We start from the raw sequence: 27,823 nt of genomic DNA on the forward strand, positions 1-27,823 counted from the left end.
CGTGGTCGGTCTCCGATTTTGTTAATTTTTATTAAGCATACATATAGTAATAGGAGTAACGTTCCTGCCAAATTTCATCATAATATCTTCAACGACTGCCAAATTACAGCTTGCAAAACTTTTAAATTACCTTCTTTTAAAAGTGGGCGGTCCCACGCCCATTGTCCAAAATTTTACTAGTTTTCTATTCTGCGTCATTAGTTCAACTCACCTACCAAGTTTCATCGCTTTCTCCGTCTTTGGTAATGAATTATCTCACTTTTTGGGTTTTTCGAAATTTTCGATATCGAAAAAGTGGGCGTGGTTATGGTCCAATTTCGTTTATTTTAAATAGCGATCTGAGATGGGTGCCGAGAAACCTGCATACCAAATTTCATCAAGATACCTCAAATTTTACTCAAGTTATCGTGTTAACGGACGGACGGACGGACATGGCTCAATCAAATTTTTTTTTCGATGCTGATGATTTTGATATATGGTGGTCTATATCTATCTCGATTCCTTTATACCTGTACAACCAACTGTTATCCAATCAAAGTTAATATACTCTGTGAGCTCTGGTCAACTGAGTATAAAAATAAAATAGAGATGATATTTCCCATTTTGAATATTATAACATCAAACTACATGCATCAAATCGCCAACTTTTTAGTTTGTTGCGAAATTCAAATCATGTGATAAGCCTCATCCATCATCTGATGCATAATTTGTTTTTTTTTTTTTGAGATTTGATATAATGGCTGGAAAGTTTGATCCCACTGTCAGGTAATTCTTCAAACTTGACAAATAATTCAAAAATAGTATTGTAGAATTAGTTCTTGACAAAAAATTCCAATATGATATGTTTCGAATAATCTTTCAAATTTAAAAATGTTCTCCTTGTATTATATTTTTTATTGAATTAATTCTTGACACAAATTCCAAGCTTGATATTCTTCCTTGTATTTCAAAGTCATAAGAACAGCTCCAAAAATGTAAGTACATATATATATATATTGTGACGAATATTCGCATCACTAAGCTGTTAATAAATAATCACGCAACAACAAAAACATGAAGCAGCCACTCTGTCTCATGCCCCAGCGGGTTAGGGAGTCAGAATATACCCGCGGTAGATATTCCTGTCGTAAGAGGCGACTAAAATACCAGATTCAAGGGGCTGTGTAGCGCAACCCTTCAGGTTGCCAGCGTAATATATAGCTTATCCAAACCCAGTTGTCAACCTCACCTATCCGCGGCGAATCCTGTTTCACTAACAGACGAGGCTCCGGCGACCCTAAGCTCCTCATGGAACTTGGGGGTGGGGAGGAAGGGGATGGCCTGAAGGTTTAATGTGGCCACATAAATCGTCCCCGAGATGGTCGGGCCAGCACCCTAATGGTGCTGTGGTACCGGAGCGTACCGGATCTGTATCCGGCAAAAGACCATCACATCGATAACACTCCCCAAAGCCTTCGGGGAGCAACCTTATTGCTACAGCAATAACAAGAGCTGTCTCACACACACAGATGTAGTCGTCAGCCGAAGTAGTACTCACACATACACGCATATGGCTATAAACTACAAATATACATGTACTTTTATAGCTGGTAACTAACCAAGCATGAGCGACAACTGTTCGCGAAGTTACTTCTAACAGCACTGAAGCGCTGTTTTGATGCCACAACTCGATGCATCGAGGAAAGAATAACTATTATCTCTGAGATTTCTCTAATATTGAGAGTTTACTGAAAATATGGGCTGCAAGGTCCTTTTCGTGCTATAGAAGGTGACTTTGAAATCTAGATACAGGGAGGTAATGTGTGCCAATTGTTTCTTCATTTTTTTTTTTCGAAATTGGGGTGCATTGTAAAAAACTGGTCGACAGCAAATTGACCATGTCTGAAGCCGCACTAATAATCCAATCTTTCGTCCTAAGTCGGCCAATAAGTTTGATAGGACCCTATATACGTTACTAAAAACGTTGATTCCACGTTGGTTAACACAGTTTGTGGATTGCACAAAGTGCACTTGATTGCAATAGTGAGGAATGCACTTTATCCCTTTACCAACTCCAAGTACAATGCGTCACAAGTAATCCATTAGTGCCCCGGCTTTGTTTTTTGTTTATTTGCATCGTATCTCGTGCCAGCGGTTCAGGGGGCCTAGAATATGCCAAAATTACCAAATTGTTTCAGGGGGTTGTGTAGCGCAACCCTTTACAAAGGAATGCCAATTTATAGCTTCTCCAATCCAATTATCAAATTCACCTACCACTGGCGACTCCTGTTTCTTTAACAGAGGCTCTGGCAACTCCAAGCTCCTCATGGATCTAGGGGGTGGTAGGGCGGTATGGTCTAGAAGGTTTCATGTGGTGATACCAAATCGTTCCCGAGATGGTCGGGCTAGTACCTTAATGGTGCTTATTACCGGATTGTACCGGATCGGCATCCGGCAAAGGATCATCAACATCGATAAAACTCCCCAAAACCTTTGGGGAGTGTCCTTAAATGCAGGGAACATGAATTCCATCGTTTTGATTGCAGGTTTGGGCTCTTCACTTTCTACGCTTAGGGTGGTGGAGAATTTCTCCTCAACAATCTGGACATCGATTACCAGGTCGGCGTTATCGTTCTTACAGTTGTTCGCTCTGGGTATATATCCCATCGTATTTCACCGTTACTCCTATTGCCTAGCAGCGTTTGCACACTTTTCGTTTTCATACGCACGGACTTTTCCTTGCCGTTCTTTAGATGACCTCGACTGCTGCGACAACAACCTAAAGTAGCAGTAGATCCAGCGTAAAATCTGTAGTAGAGAAAAGAGTAGAATATTATTGCTTGCTAGTCTGATTCAGTACAAGATACCGACTCCACGTAGTTGAATATATCGAATATAGGACTCCATCAGTTACTTCCTACATTAAATATAAATCAGCGAATAATATCTCATGGTTCTTAATGTGACCCAAAATTCCTTTAAATTTAGATGACCAACATCTTCAATACCCGCAAAATGCAAAATTGAAAACATTCATTATATAGAAATAAAGCAGCGCCACTCACTCATCCATTCATGGGTTTCAAACGTCTGGTATGTGTTAATTAATCCGTTATACGCCAAAGTCAAAATATTATGAAATGTGATACATTACTGTACAAAAGGCATGCGCTGCCAGGTGGATGAGAGGGTGGGAATATAAACTATGCAAGAGACGTACATACTTATGTGATAGCGGCTGTGGGTCGGGCTTACACGTGTCTTATATTAAGCGTGTTCAAAGGTTTGGCCTTATATTTGTTGCATACAAAACATGAACAGCAAACCATTTCCCATCCAGCTTTACACGACCACAAACAACCCTCTTGGCGTTTTGAGAGTTCGAAATCCATACACGTGCTAGTAATGGTGATGCTGTATGGTTGGCAACGCAACGCAATGGAAAACAACACTGTCAGCCAAACCAAGTACGGCGCAATGTGTGTGGCACTTCAGTTAACGCGATAATGATTAAAAGAAAAGAATAATCGACCACAAAGCTAGCAATATGTAGCGGTGAAAAAAAATCCATTGAACCTTTATTTTTGGTGTGTGGCGTTGCCAAGGACGACACATCTCATTTCCAATTTGTAATGGCAGCAGCATCGATTAGTCTGATTTTAAATGTCAAAATTTAAGATAAAGACGATTTCAATAGCAGCAAAGAAGACGGTAACCTTCTTTCCGACATTGTGGAAGTAAATCTGAAAAGAGATCAAAGCGATGTTTTCCATGGTAAAAGTAGCAGTCGAGCTTGGGTCCGATTTACATGAAATTCTTTGCAAATACTAACGTTAAACGTCCACAGAGGTCTTGCATGTAGGGCTTAAAAGCCTAATTAAACGTCCTTAACCCTAACGCCATAGTCGTAACTATACCCATATCCACAACCATCTCCAATGTGATCGATTAATGTTGCCTTAACCTAAAAATCGTGAAAATTTCATAAAAATGAAGAAAACGCAAAATATTACAAACGTATTCCACAAACAATAAGTCTCTTAGTCATAAAGTATCCAAAACAATGAATAAAGTCTACAAAAAGTTATTAAATTCACCACCTCAAATATTTTTTGGTTATGTATATGGCGAGAAACCAAAAACCAATTGGTTGGCTATGGTATGGTTATGGCGTTAGCGTTATGGTATGGCACCATTAATCGATTACATTGATTTCCATAAGGTAGGTTCGATCAGCTGTTTTATCTGGTTATGGTTATATGGTTATAAGTCACCATTAATTGGCCCTTAAAAGTGGTGTTGCTACACACCTGCTTCCAAAAATTCGCCTTGTAAATGGGCTCGTAACCGCAGTTTCTTCCCCAAACTAGAGGTAATATTCCTATTTTCTTACAATCCAACCAAATGTATACAATGCCTGAAATAGTGTATCCTGGGTTTCGCTCTGATGATCAGCCTTAGACAGCAGTCACCATTCATCGTTTATTGACATTAAACCGCCAGAGAAATCTTGTCAATAGGGTCCTAATATTTTGTAACGAATTTTGGGAAATCCTTGTTATTATACAGCTTCTGCAAACGTTCGAATCGCTGAATTGTCGAATAAATAACTGCAATATTCAGTAATGCAAAATAGTCTTTATTAGACTACTTTGAGAGTACTTCACAATAACACTTATACTTCACAACTAATTGCGTGTTTAAATCAAACTGATTAGCCATGCCTCACCTTGCGCTGCTTTTATACTCTCGGTTTCCTCGTTCACCCATTTCTCCTAAGGTCTAGTAATTTCGCGAACTTCATGCTTTGCTACCAGCCATATACATGTATATTTGAAGTTTGTAGCCATATGCGTGGGTAGCCATATGTGTTTGTGAGTATCTCTTCGTTGCCTTGTATGTATGTGTGTAAATGATGATTTGTTTACGTACATACGAGTGGCTGCTTAGTATCAGCTTAGTGATGCTAATATTCGTCACAATATATAAATGACCACCAACGACTCCCAGTCATCCACCACCAGTTTCTCTCAAGTTAGTGTTGGCATCGCCCTTCTGTGCTGAAGTTTTTTATGATCTGCTATCAGATCAAAATCTAGCTAGCGAAGCTATTGAGCTTTTATACTCACGGAAGGAGAGTGTTGGAAGGGCTAGAGAGTTCAATGTTCAGAAGTTCGGGGTAGTACCTTAATGGTGCTATTTTCCGGAACGTACCGTATGAATATCCGGCAAAGGAGCACAACATTGATAAAACTCCTCAAAAACCTCGGAGAGTCTACTTATCGCCACACAAATAAGCCTTCTTTGGCCGCACTTATCTTGTAACTTCGTATAGCGCATTCATGAATTTCACTCCACACTCGCCTTAGACAGCTGCCGTAGTGTGGTAGTGTGCTCGCCTACCACATCATAGGTCCTGGGTTCAAGTGGGTAAAGCTACATAAAATACTTATGACGACGTTTTTCTAAGCGTTTATGATTCTCCGGATAAGGATACAAAGAAAGAGGGTGATATAGACTACGCTGGGAGAACTAGGTGGAAACAATTTAAAGCTCCAATTAAGTAAGTAAGTGGGGTCGCCCTTGGCAGGATAGACTACGCCTTGCCTGTTGTCCTTCGGAGTAAGCATAGAACATGTAGGCTCCATCCCGCCAATTTGTAGGAAATACTAAAAAGTAGCTTGGCTCAAATTGCAAGAAAAGCTGGGCTTAAATCTCTTCGGTGGTATATCGCGCCAAGCATTTACTTACTCGCCTTTAGCATATTGGAAAAGGTCGTAAATAATCCTGAGAATTTTCATAGAGCGTGATCTTGGTTCCTTCTACATTGTCTACTCAGTCCAAAGTTACACTAGTTCGCAAGAGTTTGATTTCTAGACCGATATTATTTATGCTGTTGGTTCACAAATAAAGGCCCTCTTATGGGTGTGTTTTTATCGTTTCAGTTCAAAAGTCTTTGATTGGTTAGCTTTGCAAGTACTCTTAGCTGCGCGGTCATGCTCAATCCTGACTTACACTCTGACCAACATGAACAATTCTTGTGAAATGTGTTGTAAATAACTCTTGTGGTAGCTTGAGCAGAGTAGCATTGGTGATGCCCCTCCGTCATATACGTATTATTGGAGCACTGACCTGTTGTTGTTGTTGTTATTGTTGTTGTAGCGATAAGGTTACTCCCCGAAGGATTTGGGGAGTGTTATCGATGTGATGATGGTCCTTTGCCGGATATAGATCCGGTACGCTCCGATAACACAGCACCATTAAGGTGCTAGCTTGACCATCTCGGGAACGATTTATATGGCCACATTAAACCTTCAGGCCATTCCTCCTTCCCCACCCCCAAGTTCCATGAGGAGTTTGGGGTTGCCAGAGCCTCGTCTGTTAGTGAAACAGGATTCGCCACGGATAGGTGAGGTTGACAATTGGGTTCGGAGAAGCTATATATTGCGCTGGCAACCTGAAACGATAGCGCTACACAGGCCCTTGAATCTGGTATTTTAGTCGCCTCTTACGACAGGCATACCTACCGCGGGTATATTATAACCGCCTAACCCGCTGGGGGCGCTTCTAAATTGCTTTTAATAGCGCACTGACCTCCAAAGCGCCTGTTCAATAAGAGCTCTGGCTACAAGTGGCCATTTGTCTTGATGGCTATATAAATGTATAAAAAATAAAAAAATAAATGTAAGGCGCGATAACCTCCGAAGAGATCTAAGGCCGAGCTTCTCTTCCAATTTGCGTCGTGCTCCTCTTGATTTTTCCCTACAAATTGGCCGGACGGGACCTACATGTTTTATGCCGACTCCGAACGGCATCTGCAAGGCAGATGAGTTTTCACTGAGAGCTTTTCATGGCAGAAATACAATCGGAGCGCTTGCCAGACACTGCCGAGGGGCGACCCCGCTTAGAAAAATTTTCTTCTAATTGAAAAATCTTATTTTCTAAAATTTTGATGTTGCTTTGCCCGGGAGTTGAACCCAGGGCATACCGTGTGATAGGCGGAGCACGCTACCATCACACCACGGTGGCCATACATTTAAATTTATAACGTCTGCCAAGGTTAGGAGGCTGATCGACTTTGCCGCATCGACGATGTACACATTTTCCAGAGTTCCAATATCGATTCAGATCATCAGATATTCTTTTTCACAGCCGAACGTAGTTTTACAGGAACGGAGACGTCTCCACTGCGTTAACACAAACAATTGGGGGTTGACTTGGCTTCCCTTGGTATTTTTCAATTAGCACTAGTTATCGCTATGTAGAGAGTCGGCCAAAATCGTCTAGACAGTTAAGCGCCTATTAATGAATTAATTAATAAAAAAAAATTATAATTTTTTGAATATCTGATATGCCAAACTCATTTACATATATGTAAGTAGATTTAATTATTGCAAACGTTCCTTTGCACCGGGTCAATGCCCAGCAAAAATTTTTGTAAGCCATCATTAGGAATAAGAAAGGATTGAATATGACCACCTTGAACCCGAAAGATTTCCCTGGGGTAGGTGAGGTTGACAGTTGGGTTGCGGTAGCTTGAAGCTATAAAGCATTGTACTGTGCTTATCAGCCCTTTGAATCTCTCCTAATCGCTAATTATATAACTAGATTTCCCATATAAAGTTTCCCCTTTGATAAACGCTATTTATCAACAAACTCTAGAGAAAGCAATAGGAACAATCCTAAACTTACAGATGGCTGATAACGTAAACAGTATGACAGACAAACAGATTTGACAGGTAATAATCTAGCTTTTAGGGATGGTACACATCCCCGCAAAAATCTCGAGTACTCCATGGATGCATACAAAAAATAATATAACATTGCGATGTCTTAGGACTGGACCATATACTCCAGCTCAGCATTACATCAGAGTAATCCAAGGAGTACCCAGTATGACACAAGTGGATCGATCCAACGATTTTTGCTTGGTTGTTGTAGGTCGGAGAGAGAGAAAACGCCAAAATAAAGCCCATATCTAAGGTAAGGAGAAGGAATTAAGCCTTATGTGTAAAACATTCAGTATAGCAAAATACAGCAACATTGTATATTAATAATTATTATTATTTTGCCTCCAAGCGTCCTTAGTTTTGATCTAAGTACCTCTTCAGGCTTCTTACTTCATATCACTAGGGGATTAAGGGGCACGGCACTTTCATGGGAGATCCTCTGCCTTGCCAGCGTTTCATCCTCTAGTTTGCAAAAGCGACAGATTCAACTCACTTAGTACTAAGTGAGAGTTCTGCTTAGATGAATGAGTCTAGCTGCTACTCTCGTTGCTGGGAATATAAACAATTTGGCGTGTATTTTCCACTGGCAGTCAATCTAGTGTTTTCTGAAGTGCTTTGTTTCCCAGTTACTAAAGATTTCCCTAGCTTATGCCTTTGTGAGTCCACAGAAGGGCTTTGGTCATAGAACGTTGATATAGCACTCTGCTTTGCTAGGTATTCTGCCTGTTCATTATCTTGCATGTCCCTGATGCCCGGGAACCCATCCTAGCAAAACCTTTTATTTGGCTTCCAGATCATCTAGGATACCAATGCAGTAGTTGTGTAGGACTGCAAAACACGCTGTCTGACATAATGTAAATGTTCCCTACAGCAAACTTCTGCTGTATGGATTTCTGCCTGATATATAGTGGGGTAGCATCCCATTGGTAACAATTTCTTGAAGCTCGGTCCATAGATACCAGCTCCCTTTTTTCCTCCAGTCAGTATATAGATTATCTGTTTCCCAAAGACTTCTGTCACGCATCACGTAGTTGCAGTATGCGATTTTCTATGAATTTTGTTCTCAGAAGGCACTATGTGCATCAGCAGGGGACATTTTCTCATCGATGCCGTTTTGTTTTGTCCATTATACCATTTCGGAAGATAGCCCTCATATTTGCGAGACAGTCCAGTGCAGGCGAAGAAAGCTCTTGTTGCTTTGTTTGAGGTAGCCTCTAGATGATCATTCGACGTGAGCGTTCTGTCCAGTGTAACCCCTAGTTCTTTTGCTTCAAATGAAAATCAGATTTTGGTGCCACCCATGGATTGTAGTTTAGATGCATGTATGTGAACTCCTCCGAGTTTCAGGATCATACATAGTGCACATTTCTTGGCGGGTAAATTCATATGAACTGACATAAGGAGACGAGTACGTATAATTACAATCTTTGTTTCATGACTATGCATGTTATTGGTATAATTTCATACTTAACGCCGACTGTCCATGCTGTTATGGCAATACGCTAGGCACGTGTTTAATGGTAAGCTGTTCCGGTTTTTGGTTTCCCAAAATTCTATGAAAGTGGGAGAGCGTTGCGATTGAGCGAAATATGCTTGAAAAACTCAAACGATAAGTAGTTATTATGAAAACTTTTTCTCCTCAGACCTTAAAGATTTGACTACTTTAAATGAAGACTTTCACAATGATCCCCACACATTTCTTCATTCTTTTGTAGTTCATATTACTAGGTTATATGCAAGAAAGTGATGTCTAAACAGAGTACTTGCCGTCTTTATTACTCATAAGCGCTTAATCGCCTAGCCGTGGTCAAGACTTCCTCCACTTGTCTTTTTCAACTCTGTGGAGGTCACTTCCCTTCCTGTTGCCAATTTCCGTGTCGGAGAACGGAGACGGGTCGTCGAATTCATGCGCATAACATGAGCTAGCTAGTAAGGCCGATAGGCTGTAACTCGGTGCATTACGGGAAGGACCGTAAACTTTTCGGGGAACTTTTCTCTCGAATCCTTCCAAGAGCTATACATTTGCATGCTGAAAGATTATGAAGTGTGATTTTTTTGCGTTCTCAATTGTTTATTCAGTCCAAAGTAGCACTCCTTGGCAGTAATGATTAGGTAGAACGGGTTGGGAGAGGAAGCGACCGAGCACGTTTTGTGCTCGTGCTCTGAGCTCGCAAGGCTAAGACTCCAGCTATTAGAAGTGACGCAGCTATCAAACCTAGTAACAGTAAGTAGCATATGTCCTGGAAAGCTTCTAGTATTTGCTAAGAGGACGGAGTTATTTTATAACATAGGTCCTAGTTTCTGATAGCGGTTTTCAGTTTGACCCATGAGCAAACTTCTGGTAACGCTATGGACTCATTTAATGCATGTACTTTTAGGCAGTTCAACCTAATTTAATCTGGCAAAAGTAAAGTTCGTTTGATTTAAAATTACTCGAAATGTCCTCCCAACCTCTACGGAGCTGTTGGTGTTACTCAACTTCGTTGGGCATGATCATATGAACATGAAAGGACTTAAATTTCGACAGCGTATTGACGGCTGAATCAAACATCAACCTTATAACAGCTTCGAGTTAGACAACGCGCTAACTGAGAATATTTTTCGAAAAATTCTATTTCAGATTTATTTTAAAAACGCCATATCTCAAAATTCGGTGGTAGAAAGCCCTATCTTAAGGTTTTTTTTTATTAACACCCCAGCTAATGTCAAAATGTTTTGAATTAAAGTTCATCTACAGAATTTTCTATTAGATTTTCGGCCTTTACCAAGCTGCATCTGAAGCTACGCACGCTCATGCCTTGCAATCCCACGCCTTTCGGCATCGCGCTTCTAACAAAGCGTCTGTCTCTCTTGCTTCTTTATGATCACATCCACCAATGTTTAAGCAGTGCCCTTTCTCTGAAGCAGACAGACATTCCTCATCGTGCGAGTTGTTTTTCCGGGCTCACTGGAAGCATATAATGTACGCAGCAGCGGTCGAAGAAAGCATGGCGGCACCAGTAACAGATGACTTCCGGAATCCGCTGATTGGTACTTTTTTAATATGATTTGACACTTCAACTTCCGGTGCAGTACGACTTTGATATTAGTCCATCGATTTAAAAGAACAAAGTACATGGTTAGGTTAGGGAACAGCGCCACGTCAAACGAACCCTCGTCAAGCGTTAGGAGGAGTTCGCTCGACGCCACTTTACTGTGTTCAAGTTTTATCTGTAAGACTCGCAGCATCATTGGGCTGGTTGTCCCCTCCAGCACCTTCGTCGTGAGGTCTTCGTCCTCCCCTTGCCCTTTTGCAAATTGCGATTGATATCCTCGGGACATCTTTTCTCGGTTCGTAAATGCTGTGCAGTGTATCCTCCGACTTCATCACGCATGGTATCCATACCTTAACTTTTGGTACCGTGGGGATTTGCGCTTTATCCACCACCTCAAACCGCGCGTTCGTGCATTGCCTTTGGAGGTTTGGAACCACTTCCTCCAGCCACCGCAAGCTCGCGATGTTGTCGCACGCTATCATCTTCACACCATTATACCATCCCCGCGAATCAAAGGTTGGAAGGGGCTTACTTGGTTGTTTCCGCATCGTCTTAAGCATTAAGCTGCCTTTCTACAGATCTCCACCTTTCAGTAGTCATCTGTCGGAAAGGATTGCTACGATCAACCAGCGCCACAGTCAGTGACTGGTTTGCCACATCACATGGTACTTTTATTTATGTTTGTATGTACATATGTCACCGTGCTGCCATCTCGTATGGTTCTGCCATGGTAGTAAGTGAGAAGTTTGCTTCCAATGTAGGGTTACACCGTTAGCTCGCTTATTGCCCTCAGAGAGTAAATGGATAATTATCAGTTGTGTGTTCCTTGATAGGCTTCTCGACAGCAAATTTTCTTTAGTCACTGCGCACACTTCGCGTGTGCGTATTTTGGCCTCCATAAGATAATGTTTCGAGTGGACATAGCGACTCGTTGAGTCACACAACCAGAACACTTGTGCTATGTTTGTCGTCGATCGCGACGTGATTACTATTTTTGGTCAGATAATACTATCGTATTTGATCAGAGGTAGCAACACGCCTCTTTAGCCCTCATTGCAACCTATAAAGAACATATTTGTAGTATGCAAACCATGCCTCTCATCTTATTATAAAAAACACAGTCATGCACACATAAAAGAAGAGATTACAAAATTTTAACGAATTAACTGCTCGTCGAAATGTTTCACAACAATAGTTTTCTAATGAATGGCAGAAAACGACATTTCCATTCATAGAAACATGAAAACAGCAAATGCTTAATTACAAAACGCACGCACATTAATTCTATTATAAAAATTAAAAAAATGATAAAGCAAAGCAGAACAAAAGTAGGTGTTAAGTGGAAGAAAATCCGCTTAGTGCAATTTATCGTTAAATAGAGAAAAGGAAAAGAGAAAAGAAAAGTAAAACGGCTGACCCCTTCATGTTTAGCAATAGCACACATGTGTGACTCCAAGCATTGCTTTATAATTATGCATTAGGGTTGTTGCGAATATATGGAATTTAACCCTAGTTCGGCCGACAATTTTATACTCAGCGTGCTTTGCACATAGAGTATATTAACTTTGATTGGATAATGGTTGGTTGTACAGGTATAAAGGAATCGAGAGACATAGATATAGACTTCCATATATCAAAATCATCAGTATCGAAAAAAAAGTTTATTGAGCCATGTCCGTCCGTCCGTCTGTCCGTTAACACGATAACTTGAGTAAATATTGAGAGATCTTCACCAAATTTGGTACACGAGCTTATCTGGACCCAGAATATTGGTTTTGAAAATGAGCGAAATCGGATGATAACCACGCCCACTTTTTATATACATACATATATAACATTTTGGAAAACACAAAAAATCTGATTATTTAGTAAATAATACACCTAGAATGTTGAAATTCGATGTGTGGACTGATATTGAGACTTGATAAAAATTTGGAAAACATTTTTAAAATGGGCGTGGCACCGCCCACTGATGATGAAATCAATTTTACAAATATTATTAATCATAAATCAAAAATCGTTAAACCTATCGTAACAAAATTCGGCAGCGACCACGCCCACTTTTATATAAAAGATTTTTAAAAGGGTCTTGGATGAATAAAATAAGCTATATCTTTGCAAAAAAGAGCTTTATATCAATGGCATTTCATTTCCCAAGTGGATTTATAACAATAAATGGGGAAAACTTCAAATTTTAAAAAATGGGCGTGGCACCGCCCCTTTTATGACTAAGCAATTTTCTGTTTTCGGGAGCCATAACTCGAAGAAAAATTAACATATCGTAATGAAGTTGTGTACACATATTTTCCTTATAGCAGAAAATATTTCTAGTAAAAATGGACGGGATCGGTTAAAGACCACGGCAACTTAGATATAAAACAAATTTAAAAGGGTCGTAGACTAGAATAATATGCTATAACTTAGCAAAAAATAGTTTTGAATCAATGATATTTCACTTATCAAGTTTTTTTGTAAGAGGAAATGGGGAGACATGTTTTTTTAAACGGGCGGTGCCATGTGTTATGTAGAAAAGTAATTTATCTGAAATGAAGTGTAAAATTGAAGCCCACGCTGAGTATATAATGTTCGGTTACACCCGAACTTAGACACCTTTACTTGTTACACCTATTTTTGGCCGACGCTACCACCGCGGTAACTGCCAGAAAAAAAAAGTGTTCAACCCGTTACAGTTGTCTGTGACTAAAATTATAAAACCTTATTTTGTATTTTTTCGACTTAAAATTTATTAACTTAATAAGATGTCACGGAAAATGAGTTAAACAAATTTATTAAAAATATGTTTTTTTTTTATTAAATAATTAAATAAATGGGCTCATCGGCCAAATACGTTGTACACTGTTTTACTACTACTACTTAAAATATAATTTTTTAAGAGAAGAATGTTAAAAAGTTACCCCGGTGACTCGTCGGCCGAACTAGGATTAAGGCATATACGCTGTGGGGGTGGGCAATTTAAACATATTTAAAAATTTTTTTAAGCGCGGTGTCCACATCATAGATCAAGAAAAATTTCGTATACAGTACAGTCGGAAAATATTAGAACAAGATGAAAAGAGTTGTTTTTGTCAGTTTATCGTATCATTTATTAAAATATTGTGACAAATATTAGTGACACTAAGTGATACTGACATCACTAATCGGATACTAAGTAAATAAAGCCACAACAACAATAAAGCAAGCTGCCACACTTGTATGTACGTAAACAAATAAATCATTATGTCTATACATACAAGCAGCGGAGAAACGCACAAACACATGCATATATCTGAGATACTCCCAAAAGTAGGCAATCATCGGTGAAAGTATCACTCACATATACACGCGCATATGGCCATGCGAGAAGCTATAATTGTGCATCTGTAGTTATAGGTCATGAGTTTATAGCTGGTAAACAGGTAGCAAATTCTAGAAGAGTGTTATTGTGCAGTACTTTAATAAAGAGCATTTCGCATTATTGAATATTGGAGTTATTTATTCAACAGTTTAGTGATACGAACGTTAGCAGAAGGTTGCAAATAAGCGGAATTTCCCCAAATTCGTTACAATGTTATTCACATATTAGCAGTAGTTTTGTACACTGAAAGTTCTATAAAAATTTATAAGAAAACAGTGAGTATGTTACTTTAAGCGATTCTCTTGAAAATACCCAGCTTTTGCTTTGATGATTGCAGCGCACAATTTCGGCATTCTTTCGATGAGTTTTTAAAGTGGAATATTATTCCACGCTTCGTTCAAACAATCCCAGAGGTCAGGAAGGCTTGTTGGCTTTAGATCACTCACACGTCGATCCAATTCTTCCCACATTAGCTCGATGGGATTTAAATCGGGGGATTTTGGTGGGCCACTCCATTGTATCAAGGAGTCTTTTTCGTTTAAATAAGAAGTACAATGTTTTGATGTATGTTTCGGATCGTTATCTTGTGCGTAAATGAATCCACGACCAATCAATATAATGCCAGATGGTATTGCGTGGCGTTGGAGTATACTGTGATACTGCTCTTTTTTCATAATTGCTTCAATTTTTTTTAGTTGACCAACGTTAGCGTAACTGAAACAGCCCCAAACCATCACTGAGCCACCGCCATGTTTTACAGGTGGCATAATGCAATCTGCTTTGAATCTTTTATTGACGTTTCTGCGAACATATTGACGCCTATCGCTACTGAAAAGTTCGAATTTTGATTTGTCTGACCATTAAACTGATTTCCACTGATCAATCGTCCAGTCAATATGTTCTTGAGCGAACTTCAGTCTTTTCTGTATATTTACTGGCCGTAGAAGTGGCTTTCTGACAGCAATGCGTCCAATCATACCTTTTTCTTTAAGCCGGCCTTTGACTGTCGTGAGCGATATTGATGAATCCAAGTCTTCATTGATTTCAGCACGAATTTATGATGCAGATTTCCGTCGATTGGCCTAACTTATTACATATATTTTGCTGTCTTTCTTGATCGACCATATCGTTTTCTGTTAGTATTTTGTTCAGAGGGGGCTTTCCGTAATTCGATATCGAACAAAAACGAGTATCAAATAATAGTTGTTGCGTTCCGTAACACAAAATATCTTCGCGTCGTATCGAACGTTCGATACAACCTGTTCGATAGCACCTTAGGTGTCGAATTGCTTTTCGTAAGCTAGAGTTTTTAATGTTTTTGCAATTATTTGAGGAATAAATTAAAGCTAAGGAGTAGGCAACCAAACGCTTTTCCCTATTGAAATTATTTTGATGATTCCAATATACTTTCGAAACACTTTTTGATACACGAAAAAAATGTACTCAAATTGAAATACGTAAACCAAAACTGTGTCGTCGAGCGTTCGATATCGAATTAAAGTATCGAGCTAACGAGTGTCGACTATCAAATTATGGAAAGCCGCACCAGTTTCCCGATATCTTCTAATTGCCGTATGAACTGAACACAGAGATATTTTCAAAAGTTTGGCTATTTCTCGATAGTTTTTCCCTGTTTTTTGCAAAATAACGATTTGGGCTCGTATTTCGACGGATATTTCCCATTTTCAATCTGGAAAAATACAATGCTGAGGCTATTTCAACATCAACATCTTTTTATACTCAGCTGAGCAGAGCTCACAGAGTATATTAATTTTGTTCGCATAACGGTACCCCGTAACGGCATAAACCAATCGAGATAGATATAGACTTCTATATATCAAAATGATCTGGTCAAAAAAAGAAATTCATTTAGCCATGTCCGTCCGTCCGTCTGTCCGTAAACACGATAACTTGAGTAAATTGTGTATTATTAAGTAGAAGAAAATGAAAAAGTTCTGCAGGGCGAAATCAAAAGCACTTGGAATCATGGCAGGAATACTGTTCGTGGTATTACATATATAAATAAATTAGCGGTACCCGACAGCTGATGTTCTGGGTCACCCTGGTGCACATTTTTGTCGATATGTCGAAAACGCTTTCACATATACAACTAAGGGCAACTCTCTTTTAAAACCATCATTAATTTTAATTTGATACCCATATCGTACAAACACATTCTAGAGTCACCCCTGGTCCACCTTTATGGCGATATCCCTAAATGGCGTCCACCTATAGAACTATGGCCTACTCTCTCTTAAAATACTCTTTAATATCTTCCATTTGATACCAATGTCATACAAACACATTCCAGGAATACCATAGGTTCATTTTCCTACATGGCGATTTTCCCTTTTTTTGTCTCCAAAGCTCTCAGCTGAGTACGTAATGTTCAGTTATACCCGAACTTAGCCTTCCTTACTTGTTTTATCTTGTTCTAATATTTTCCGACTGTACTGTAGATATATTTTTTGTGTGAAAAATAGTAGCAGCCAAGTAGTTTTGACATATCTTTATCTCTCTGTTCACATAATTAAGATTCAGCAATGCATTAGAAGAAAACTGGTTAAAATAAATATATTCGAATTGAAAATGCACTTAAGTTAAAGAGAATAAACTAAACAAGAGAAAAAACACTTGTGCTCAACTGGAATTTCAAATTCCATTTCAAAAACTCAAATACAGTCACTGTTACCCTGGTATTTAATCGACTGTGTTCCTACCGGGTCGTTGCTGAAGAAATAATGAGATACACATTTATTTATTGGCGAAACCAGGGTTTACCTGTGCACGTTTTCACCTGTGCAGAAAGCGTATGCGTTTTCAGTGAGTTTGGCCATGTTAATTTCGAGTTTGGGAGGAAGTCAAACCTTTAAATGGACATTTTACATACCTTTTCTACATTAGAGATATATGTACATACGCCGCCGCCGATTGTAGTCGTTTTTCGTACGCCGCCGCCGAATGTCAAAAATATCGGCGTGGCGGCGGGGGTGGCGGCGTCCGGCGCGTTACTATATTTTCTACTCGTTTAAGACTGTTTAGGCCATTTATTGTTCATGTTGAAAATTAGGCGGGTGTGGTCGAAAGTGGCAAACAACGGATGCGCACAACTGCCAGTTGTAAGAAACCGATTGCGAAATTTAGCTCTTTCTAACTCTTCAAAAGTTTTTTAAAAAAACAGGCGCTTTCGATGTCAGCTTAAAACGGACTTTTTATTACCCAATTCACCAAGTTATTAAAACAAAACACTAAAAAAAAGTTATATAATAAATTTATATGCTCACTTTGCATATTTTTTTTTTTTTTCAAAAAATTAATAATGAACAATTAATTAAAATAAAATGACCCAAGGCGAACATGATTTCAAATTGTCCTCAAGTTGCTAAAAAAAGCAAATTACCCAAAAAAGGTGCCGATATTTTAATGAATTTTATATTGCGATTGGCTGAAAGAATAAGCGATACATCAGTGATGCAAAATCCTTTAGCAGGTTCTAGGAGCATAAACGCTCCTTTGAAATGATTCTTTCCTTATATTTAAGTTGAGGATATATGTACGTATGAGAAGGGTTTGAAAAATCACTTGGGCTTACATTCAAACATCTGTTGTTTATTGGCGAAACTATACAATAGCGTCTGAAATGTTAATTTTGATTTTCACACTTCGTCCTTCAACACCCAAATCTCTCGATTATAGCCTATCAACCAAATTAAGGTATCACCTACACGTTACGGCTCCTTTTACAAATGTTAATACGTAGGCACATATGTATATTTACCAGATGAGGGTTTGTCCTTCGCAGGAACACTCAAAAGCTCTCCCAAGACAGTCGAACTAATGGCCGTGTGTTCTACTACCCTAACGTAGTGGACAGTCGAACTAGTCTGAAAACTGAAGCTACGCGTTCATCCATAACGAGCTCTTATATAATAAGGCCGGAAAACAGCAGTTAACATCTTTCAACTTCAAAACGGTAGACTTTCATTCTAAAATATCGTTTTGATTTAAGGAAGACTATTGAAATCAATGTTGTGGACACAAACGTCTGCAAACTTTGGTCTACATTTTATAAATTTTATCCAGGGTCCTTGTAAAATTTTAATTATGTAGATGCGTCGAGGACTATACAATTTTAACCCATGAGTTACGAAATGACATCCACTTAGACTGCTTATGATTTCGAGGGCGGCATCCTTGGCGGAATAGTCACTCCCTAACGTTTCAAGGTGTTTCTCTGATGTAGCACGGCAGCATAGCGCGACAAAAGCATCCGTTGGAGAGTCTTCGGAGCTACACCTAGAGCTTCTAGCAAAGTGACGTCGACGAAGGTACATATGAGTTCGAAGTCGCAGTCCAATAGCTTCTGTGCTGGCATATGGTGTGAGAGTCAGGAGGCGTGGTAGGGACTGGTGGTCGGGATTGCTACTGTTCCCACATCGAGAATTGTAGCTCTTAATTGTCGGGGATTGTAGCTCGAAAAAACTGGATGCGCTCTGTGCCACGAGAGTCATGAGTATTAATAGACCATTAATAGCAACCGTAAGTCGCCTTTGTGCGTGACCGCCAAGGAGCCACAAATGATTTAAAGAAATTGTGTTCGCGACGATTATTAGGAGTCAACTCCAGGTGAAACTACGCTTTGCACGAGATATTCAGACAACAGTGTGACCATTTTATGTACTTCGTTTCTTTTCAGCAGACGCAGCAGTACCAATTACAGAGACCGGGGTTAGGTTCGAAGCCTCTCTGGAGTAAGTGAACGAGGGACAATCCCTCCGCAAGGAGCTACTCTTGAAAAATTTTGAACGATCTGCGAGATTTCGAGGCAAAACCCCAGATCTTTCCGAAATGGCCAAGACGTTGATTTATTTAAATATATACAAACAAAACCTTTCCTAAATATTATTTGTTTAAAAAGAAAAATCAAGCTTTTCAAAGTAAGAACACCGGCGTATGCTGGCGCGCCGCCTACGCCACCGCCGCCGATATATAATAGAGCCTACGCCGCCGACGCCGATAAAGTGATCGGCGTAAACCTCTATTCTGCATGTGAAGCGAATAAAATTTGTTTTTAACTTCTAATTTCGCGTTATGTACAAATGATATATTTTTTTTTTGAAAACTTAATTTATGTAATATTTAAATAATTTATAATATTCTAGAATTTAACAAAAATTAAATACTACAAGAAAAATATGATTTTATTTTGCACATATTTGATTTTAGGTCGTTTTCCTACTGCTAAATTAAACTTTTTCTATTTACAAAATTATTATGTGTATCTATATTTAGATTTAGGTATGTATATTAGACTGGGTCGATTTATTAACCTATATCGCGCCATCGATTTTTCGACAGGATTTGGGCTCAGGAAAAAAAGTTCCACTACGCATACCCAAAAAAATAATTTTCGAGCCTGTAAAAAAAAATGGCGAAAGGGTAAATTTTTCGACCAAAACACTCCTCAAAACCCAAAAAATATTTTTTTTTTCAAAAAACCGGTGTAAAAACGTTGGCGATAAAGTTTTTTGAAAAAAAATATTTTTTGGGTTTTGGGGAGTGTTTTGGTCGAAAAAAAGCATTTTTTTTTTGCAGTCTCGAAAATTATATTTTAGGGTATGCGTAGTGGAACTTTTTTTTCCTGAGCCCAAATCCTATCGAAAAATCGATGGCGCGATATAGGTTAACTTTCGTCCATACAAATCGACCCAGGTTAATGTATATACCTGCAAGTAAAAAAAGAGCAGCAAAAATTATTGCCAAATTTCATCAGTTATTTAAAACTTTTTTATTTTTATTGAGTTAGTAAAAAAAATTTTACGAAAACTACAGCAAGGAACAGAGAAATAGCCGTGACAATTTTTTTTATCAAATTTCGTCAACTAAGTTCCTCTTTTTTATTTTCGATATTTTAATATAATTTTTGATTTTTTAATAAAAAAAAAATCCTATGAATTTTGTAACTTACATATTACTGTTTACATAGTTTTACCAAACTCAAAAACGTTTCCGAAAAAATTCACAAATTTTAGTAGTTTTTACGAAGATTCCTCGAACTTTTTTGAGAATACAGGGGCCAAATCGCTTGCTGTGAAGCGATAAAATGAAAAAGAATTTTATACATTTAAACAAATTTTTGTATGGGCTTTTTTTTCATTTTATCACTTCAAGAACGGGAATTCGCCCCAGTTATGTGTTTTTAATTTAATTTTTATGCAGTTATGTAGCCCAATCAATGTTAGTCTGACAAAGAACAAGTTATATGTCTTTACAAATTCATATTGGTTTTTGAAATTTTTTTTCCGAAGGCTGTTTTAGATTTTGCTCCATACAAATTGTGTAAAATTTTACTTTTATTTATGAGAAATGTGAAACAGCTTTAGACAAAAATTTATCAAGAATCATTGAGAGTTTTGAGACATAATTTGTACTTTAGAACATGATGCAAGTACAGAAAGTTGTTCCACTTCTTCTTCTTGGCCGACGTTGCCACCATTTGACATAAACTGTCCTAAAAAAATTATTGTCTCAAAATGTTATTTGTTTTTACAATTCTACTTGCCTCTTTATTATGTTAAAACGAAGCGAAAAGTATCTGAAATATGTACTGAATGTGTGAAGCATAGGCAAAGCTACTACATAAGATTTAGGGTGAGAGACTCTACCGCGAGTAAATTTTTTTGGTAAATTTTTTGAAAGAAAACCGGCTTAAAAAGAAACATCTATTGCATCTCGGTCTTGTGGCGCTTAATTCCGCATAGTGATTTATAAGCTAAAGAAAAGCAACACAGAGACTGCAATTTTACTTAGTAATTCTAAAAGAAGTAAAACGCTGCTACTTCGTTTGTTCATAAGATGAACGGATATACTTCTATCACTACTCTATTCATCAGATACAATGGAGTTAAGTTGATGCGGCTGAACAATATCGTTGTCAATATAAAGAAATTCTTGATTATTTTGCACCTTTTGTTATCGTTCGAATCGCTGAACTGTCGAACAAATATCTCAAATATTCAGTACAGCAAAGTGTTCTTTATTTGTAACACTGCTATGGTACTAGACAATTAAATTACTCGCATACTTCATTTACGAAGTTTTAGAATCAACTCATTGGCCATCACTTGAACTGCGCTGCTTTTATACTCACAGTTTTCCTCGTTCGCCTATTTCTGTCGGAATCTAGATTTTCCGCGAAAAGTGATTGCTTATTTATTTCTCGTTTCTGTATCTCATAGTTCCCTACTTTTTTATCGTTTCTGTATCTCATATTGGATTCGGCTACATACATACTCTTTATTGCTGTTAACGTGTTTTTGAAATATTCTCTGCGCTTTTAGCTGCTGTTTACATGTATGTATTTGTGGCCGTTTTCTGTCATCTGCTTGTTTTGCTGTTATTGTGCAAGATTTATTTACTGACAGCATAGTGACGTGTTGAAACTGCTAATACTTGCCACAATAGCTGTGTTTTTTTTTACATCTATAGACGTTTACGCTTAAACTTTAAATGGACTGCTAAGCGTCAAACTTTAAATACACCTCTGAAATTGCTGCGCATAAAATTTGTACTACTAAATTTTAATACGCATTATACTCAGATGTAACTGAAATATGTGTCAATGTTTCACCTCAACACTAATTCTATGTTTCACCTCTAAAAATTGTGTGTATTCACTATTCATCGCAACCGATTCAGCTATATGTTATACATTATGGCCACCAGAGGGTTGTGTCTCCGATTTTAGGTACACCCTGTTCTGGGCCTAGTTATTTAACCACTGCCGCTAGATGGGTCTCCTAAGCTTTATCTAAGCGTTTTTTTACGCGCAAACGTAAACGTATACGCTTGTAAAAAAACACGACTAATATTAACACCTTAAAACAGTTTTTTTAAGTTCCAAAGGCAGGGCATGAATCCCATGTGTGCGGAAATTTGAGAATGCGCCCAACCTGTTGCATAATCATAACTCTAATATACCGACACGGGGTTGAAAGGTACTTAGCTTATATCAGTCCTCCTAATAAGCAAACAAGACGTAGTCGCGACTACCGAAATGTTGAAGGGGGGAAAAGAAACTGCTTAGCATTTGTCTGCAGAGCAGTTTTCCCACTTAAGAAGCACTACTTTACGAAGCACTACTCTCATTAAGGTAGTATAGATAGATAGATAGATAATTAAGTGAGGATCGCACTGCGACTATTGGTCTATTGTGCCCTCATCTTCCTCACAGCACCTCATCCAAGCCGACCTCCCTGATAAACCCTAGCAGTTCACTTGGCTTGAGGGATTTAATGTGAGAATGCTCTGACCATGGTGAGCCCAAAAACTTAGTCCTTCGTCTTGAAATTTAAGGGAGTTTACAGATTTGTCTTTATTTATTGTTGTACCATAAAAATCCCCAAAAAAAAAATTTTAAATTTTCAAAATACATTTTGTTGGGTTAGCGATGTTATTTCAGCATTTGATCGATTGATTTGACAGTTAACACAGTTTATATCAAATATGTCCAAGTGGAATTACCTTGTTTTCTTGTATCATGCTTCAGACCAAAAAAAAAAAAAATTACTAAAAATTTAGAAACTCACGCAAGTTTTTAAAAACTTATCGAATTTTCGAACTATTCGAAAACGTTTTAAGAAAGAGGTTTGGTTTGTATAGTATTCTTTTAAATAGGTAAGGAAGAAGAAAAAAATGCATTGAATTTGCTAATATTGTTTGCTGCTATTTTTTTATGCACAAGTGTATGTATATGTACAGAGATATATATATATCTAAAGAAATTTAAAACAGGCTACTTTTTTTAACAAATTTTAATTTTTGAAGTTTGTTTCAGTTAAATTTTTTTTTTAAATGTATGTATATTTTATATATGTATGTATATTACATGCTATAGATACATTTTTAGTTTAAAATCTGTTTGCTATATAATAATGTAATATGTATGATATCCTTTAAATGTTATTGCAAAACTTCTGAGTTTTATATATGTGACCCGGCCTATGAAAAGGTGGCTTATGACTCACAAAGGAAATTGCGAGAAACAGCTGTTAACAGCTGTTTTTGTTTGAGTGATAAGCCCCCCTTTCATAGGCCGGGTCACATATACATTAACCTGGGTCGATTTGTATGGACGAAAGTTAACCGATATCGCGCCATCGATAGGATTTGGGCTCATGAAAAAAGTTCCACTACGCATACCCAAAAAAATAATTTTCGAGCCTGCGAATTTTTTTTTTTGCTTTTTTTTTGTTTTTGATTTTTAAGGTTTTTTTCATGACCTACTAAAAAATTTTCGTATATACCCTGTCCGACCCAAAAATGCCCGCTAAAAACGTTGTCGATAACAGTTTTTTGAAAAAAAAATTTTTTAATTTATTTAATATTTATAATTTAATATACATATGAATTTTTTTTATTAGGTCATGAAAAAAACCAAAAACCTTAAAAATCAAAAAAAAAAATTCGCAGGCTCGAAAAATATTTTTTTGGGTATGCGTAGTGGAACTTTTTTCCTGAGCCCAAATCCTATCGATGGCGCGATATCGGTTAATAAATCGACCTAATATATGTATGTTGAATTTATTAAAAATGAAGCACTTTTCGGAATATCTGGGTATACATACCTAAAGGCTGAAACACAATATGGACGAAAGATGAATTACGCAGAGAGGAGTAATGTCGGGTAATAGATGTTTACTAAATTAAAATTTTAGCATCTCTGTTCGCAATGAAAAGTTTATACGATACCCACAAAAAACCTCTTCTTTTTTCACTCTCTCACTCGTAGGCCAGCCTTGAATTTCGTTCCGAACTACATCAAATTCCACACAAAGTTAATAGAGCGAACCCTCTCGTTTGGTGATAATCCATTCTGAATCACGTTGTAAACTACGCTCAACCCGATTATTTCTTAAGTATTTATCGGATGTTTAATGAAGTCTGACAGAAATGCCTGCTTCCATTCAGCAAAGCTATTTTCTGGCGGCCAAGTCGAGTTGAATTCGTTTTTCGTCATATGCCAAAATCTATTTAAACCTTAAAAAATCTTTGCGCAATTTCTGGATAGCTGCATCAAATATACGAAGAGCTCTTCCGTTGCTTATGATATACTTTTCGACTTAAGAAAAAAATATTGTGGTAGAATGTACATACATATTTTTGTACAACTAAGTGTTCTTTCTTAAAAGTACAAATTTCCTTTAACTATTTTGATGTATTCTCTTTAATTTAACAACTGAAAAAACTCCTAAGAAATGGCAGAGAAATATCCCCCTCACTCACATTCATAATACCTACTTTTCTCCCAAAACCGGTTCCCGCTTTTTCCAACATTGTTCAGAATAGGAGGCAAGGGAGAAGTGAAAAGTCTCACAAGGAATTTTTATTTAGAATTGGGCTGAAAAACAAATAATTAGAAAGAACTAAAATGAACGCAAACAAGGAAATTCTTAAGAAAGTTATGATTTGATGATGTTATTGGGTGGAAAAAAAATCTGTGTTGAAAAAAACGAATCATAATTTTGTTAAATCTAAAAATAAGGCTAAGTACGAAAGTAAGAAATTTTCATACGGTAATTCAACATTTTTCCATCATTACCAACGAAAAAAAAAACAAATAAGCTATTGAAACACGTTAGATGAACTTCGTTGATGTGGACAATATCGATTATACTATTGACTTCTAACTTGGCAGGAGAATATGAGTGGCGAAAAATTCATCGGTCTTCGTTACTGTGTTTCGGCCTTTATGTTTTTTTTTGCTATATAATATACAGCGGGGAACATGCATGCGATACAGGGTGCTCCATCAATGCATTTCAATTCAGCTTAATTTTTTGTTGTATAAAACCTGTTTCGTACAGTTTCAATTATTTCCTTTTTGATACAGGCGCCTGTCGGAGCTTATCTCCGTCAGGCATAGTATAATTAAATTAGGCCGTACCAGAAATTGTTTTTCTTTTTCTACTAAATGGGCTAAACGGTTTAGGTTTGGCCATAGATAACTGGCTGTTAAAACAAAAGCCGAACCATTATTGATTTTGGATTTAATCGTCTGTTCATATCTTAATGGCGGCCGCTATGGTGTGATGGTAGCGTGCTCCGCCTAACACACCGAATATCCTGCGTTCACGCCCCGGGCAAAGCAACATCAAAAGTTTAGAAACAATTTTTTCATTTAGAAGAAAATGTTTCTAAGCGGTGTCGCCCCTCGATAGTTTTTGGCACGGATAACTCATCTGCCTTTCAGATGCCGTTCAGAGTCAGCATAAAACAAGTAGGTCCCTTCACGCCAATTTGTAGGAAAAATTAAAAGAAGTACGACACAAATTGGAAGAGAAGCTCGGCTTAAATCTCTTCGGAGGCTATCGCGCCTTTAATTTTTTTTAAGCAATATGACTTAAGAGATATTTTGAGCAAGATACTAAAGTTAACAACTGAGATCGGTTCAGTCGCTCATGTGCAATGTCCATCAACCCAAATGTTGTTGTTGTTGTTGTGGTAGCAGTGCTTCACCCCATTCAATAGGCGCGACCAATCAGAAATTGTCATCAGTATCCTCTAGCGGGAGTACAAGGAAACTTGCAGTTTCAGCAGGGGTGGACCAGTGTGAGAGGGGTGTTAGAGGCGTTGGTTCCACTTTGCAATTAAAGAGATGGTTGGTGTCATGTGGGGACACATTTCAAGCAGTGCATGCATTATATATGTCGGGGTTGATTCTGGAATAGAAGTTTAGCGGGAGCAACGCGCGTCTCCCTAGGGAGAGTGCGTTCCTCTTCTGCGAGTTTTGGGTATTTTTATATTCGTAAAATTAAATGGGTTTTAGACGGATTTTATAACAATAAATATCTTTGGCGGGTTCGAAATAGCTGTTACATCAGGCTGTATGTTTTTCTATTATAATAAAATTTAGTAAAAAAAAATTTATACTTTTTAAGAAACCATTTGTAGCTGCTTGAAAGAAAAAATAATAATTTTCTGAGACGGCCTAATACACTTATGGCGCTTTCTTTTCTGGAGAAAATATTACCCCCATGCTGCTCTTTTAGACTAACACTTTTGAACTAGATCACTTTGCAAACGGAATACGAGGGAGCTGAGAAGAACTAACAGGGTGATATTATTTTCAGGAAAGAAAACGCCATTAGTCATACCATTTTAAAAAATTCTGTAATTTACGACTACCAGTAATTAGTACAATTTTAATTACACTGATAGGTAATGCCACTTCGTTTTCAATACCAGTATAATTGTACTATCTACCATGAAATAATGCTTGTAATGCAAAAGCAAACGGACTATCAACAGCAATTTATTTTAGCAGCAATCATTTTCAGTTGTTGAGCAATAAAATTTTACTGATAATGCAACTGCCATTGAAATATCAGTAAACTGAAGTATTGGTGGTAATGCAAGTCACCCAGCCATGGAAAACACTGTCAAATTCACTGGTATCTTCTCATCACATCGTCGACAAAATTTTCATCGTAAATAATTCAAAAGTAAAAATTAGCGGATTGCTGCATATCTTGCGCCGTTGCTACTGTCGCAATGCCCGACTGTTCCTTCCCCGTTTGTGTGCGCTCCATGGACACCGCAGCCGCCGCTGCCCCTGCAGCAGCTGCATTGGTCATCCACTCTGCCGACCTTTCCAACTAAAATCATAAATGCTGATATTCGCTCATATCATAAATAGGTATGGAACCCATAACGCTGTGCAGATGCGGATATGCCACTGAGAGTGGCGGCATTTGTCCAGCCGCCGCTGCCGCTGCAGCAGCACTGTTACTATTTTTACTACTTGTCGATGCTACAGCAGCTGAAGTGAGTGCGCTACCACTACCAGAGCCTCCACTACCACCAGTACCACTTGAGGTCGGTGAGAGCCCTACCATTTGTGAGGCATTCAAGCTATGCGGGTGATGGTGATGCGTTTGTTCCATACTCGTCGAAGCAGCTGTAGCATGATGATGCTGATGATGTTGATGATGATGATTATTGAGCGTTGTTGTGGGTGATAATTGTTGCGCCTGTTGATGTGATTGCGCATGCGCATTGGTATGTTGATGATGTGGCGATAGTTGGTGATGCGTTTGTTGTTGTTGTTGCTGGTGATGGTGGTGATGATTGCTGTTAGCTGAATTGTGCGCTTGTTGTAATAGAGAACTTTCCATTTCCGAATCGCTAGATGAGTCCAAATGTTGCTTGTCTGATGCGCCACTGTAATGAGAAGAACGGGAAAAGAAAATTGTTAGATACCTTTTGATAGAGCTTTGCATTTTAGTAAACAAATATGTTTTATCAAGTTTTATACAAAGAAAATTCCGTAGCGGTACCAAGTCCAATACTCATGGGAAGACTCTCCTTCACAAATTTACTTCTACATAACGCCCCGCTTGGAGTCGTACAGATGGAGATAATAGTCGGCCCAATGGAAGACAAACACATTTTTGTTCTCCGCGCGGAAAACTAGCGCGTTTGAGTTGTTCGTAAAATATGAACCGTGTTATTCTTCCATGGGAATTTGAATCATGCCAGTCCTCCATAGGACCAACGATATACATAAATATTGCGTTTAATTTGTTCTTTTATCACCCAGAGGTCATAAAAGGGACTGGACAAACTGTAAATCAAAACAGTTGTGGATAGGTCAATTACCACCAAAGGCTTCGATGTCAAAAGACAACGTTTCGATTCGGCCGCGAATATCTGAATTAATCATC

General features: G+C 38.1%; 1 protein-coding gene across 1 annotated transcript in view; it reads right to left on the bottom strand.

Moving 5' to 3' along the window:
- Positions 1–19,279: 19,279 nt before the first annotated feature.
- Positions 19,280–27,823, bottom strand: part of so (sine oculis) — a 178,468-nt gene continuing 169,924 nt past the window's right edge. Inside the window, exon 7 of the mRNA XM_067771886.1 lies at positions 19,280–27,320. Coding sequence (XP_067627987.1) covers positions 26,762–27,320 — 559 coding nt within the window. The 3' untranslated portion in view covers positions 19,280–26,761. The remainder of the gene's footprint in view (positions 27,321–27,823) is intronic.

This window comes from Eurosta solidaginis, chromosome 3, assembly GCF_040869045.1.
Source record: "Eurosta solidaginis isolate ZX-2024a chromosome 3, ASM4086904v1, whole genome shotgun sequence".
NCBI lineage: Eukaryota > Metazoa > Arthropoda > Insecta > Diptera > Tephritidae > Eurosta > Eurosta solidaginis.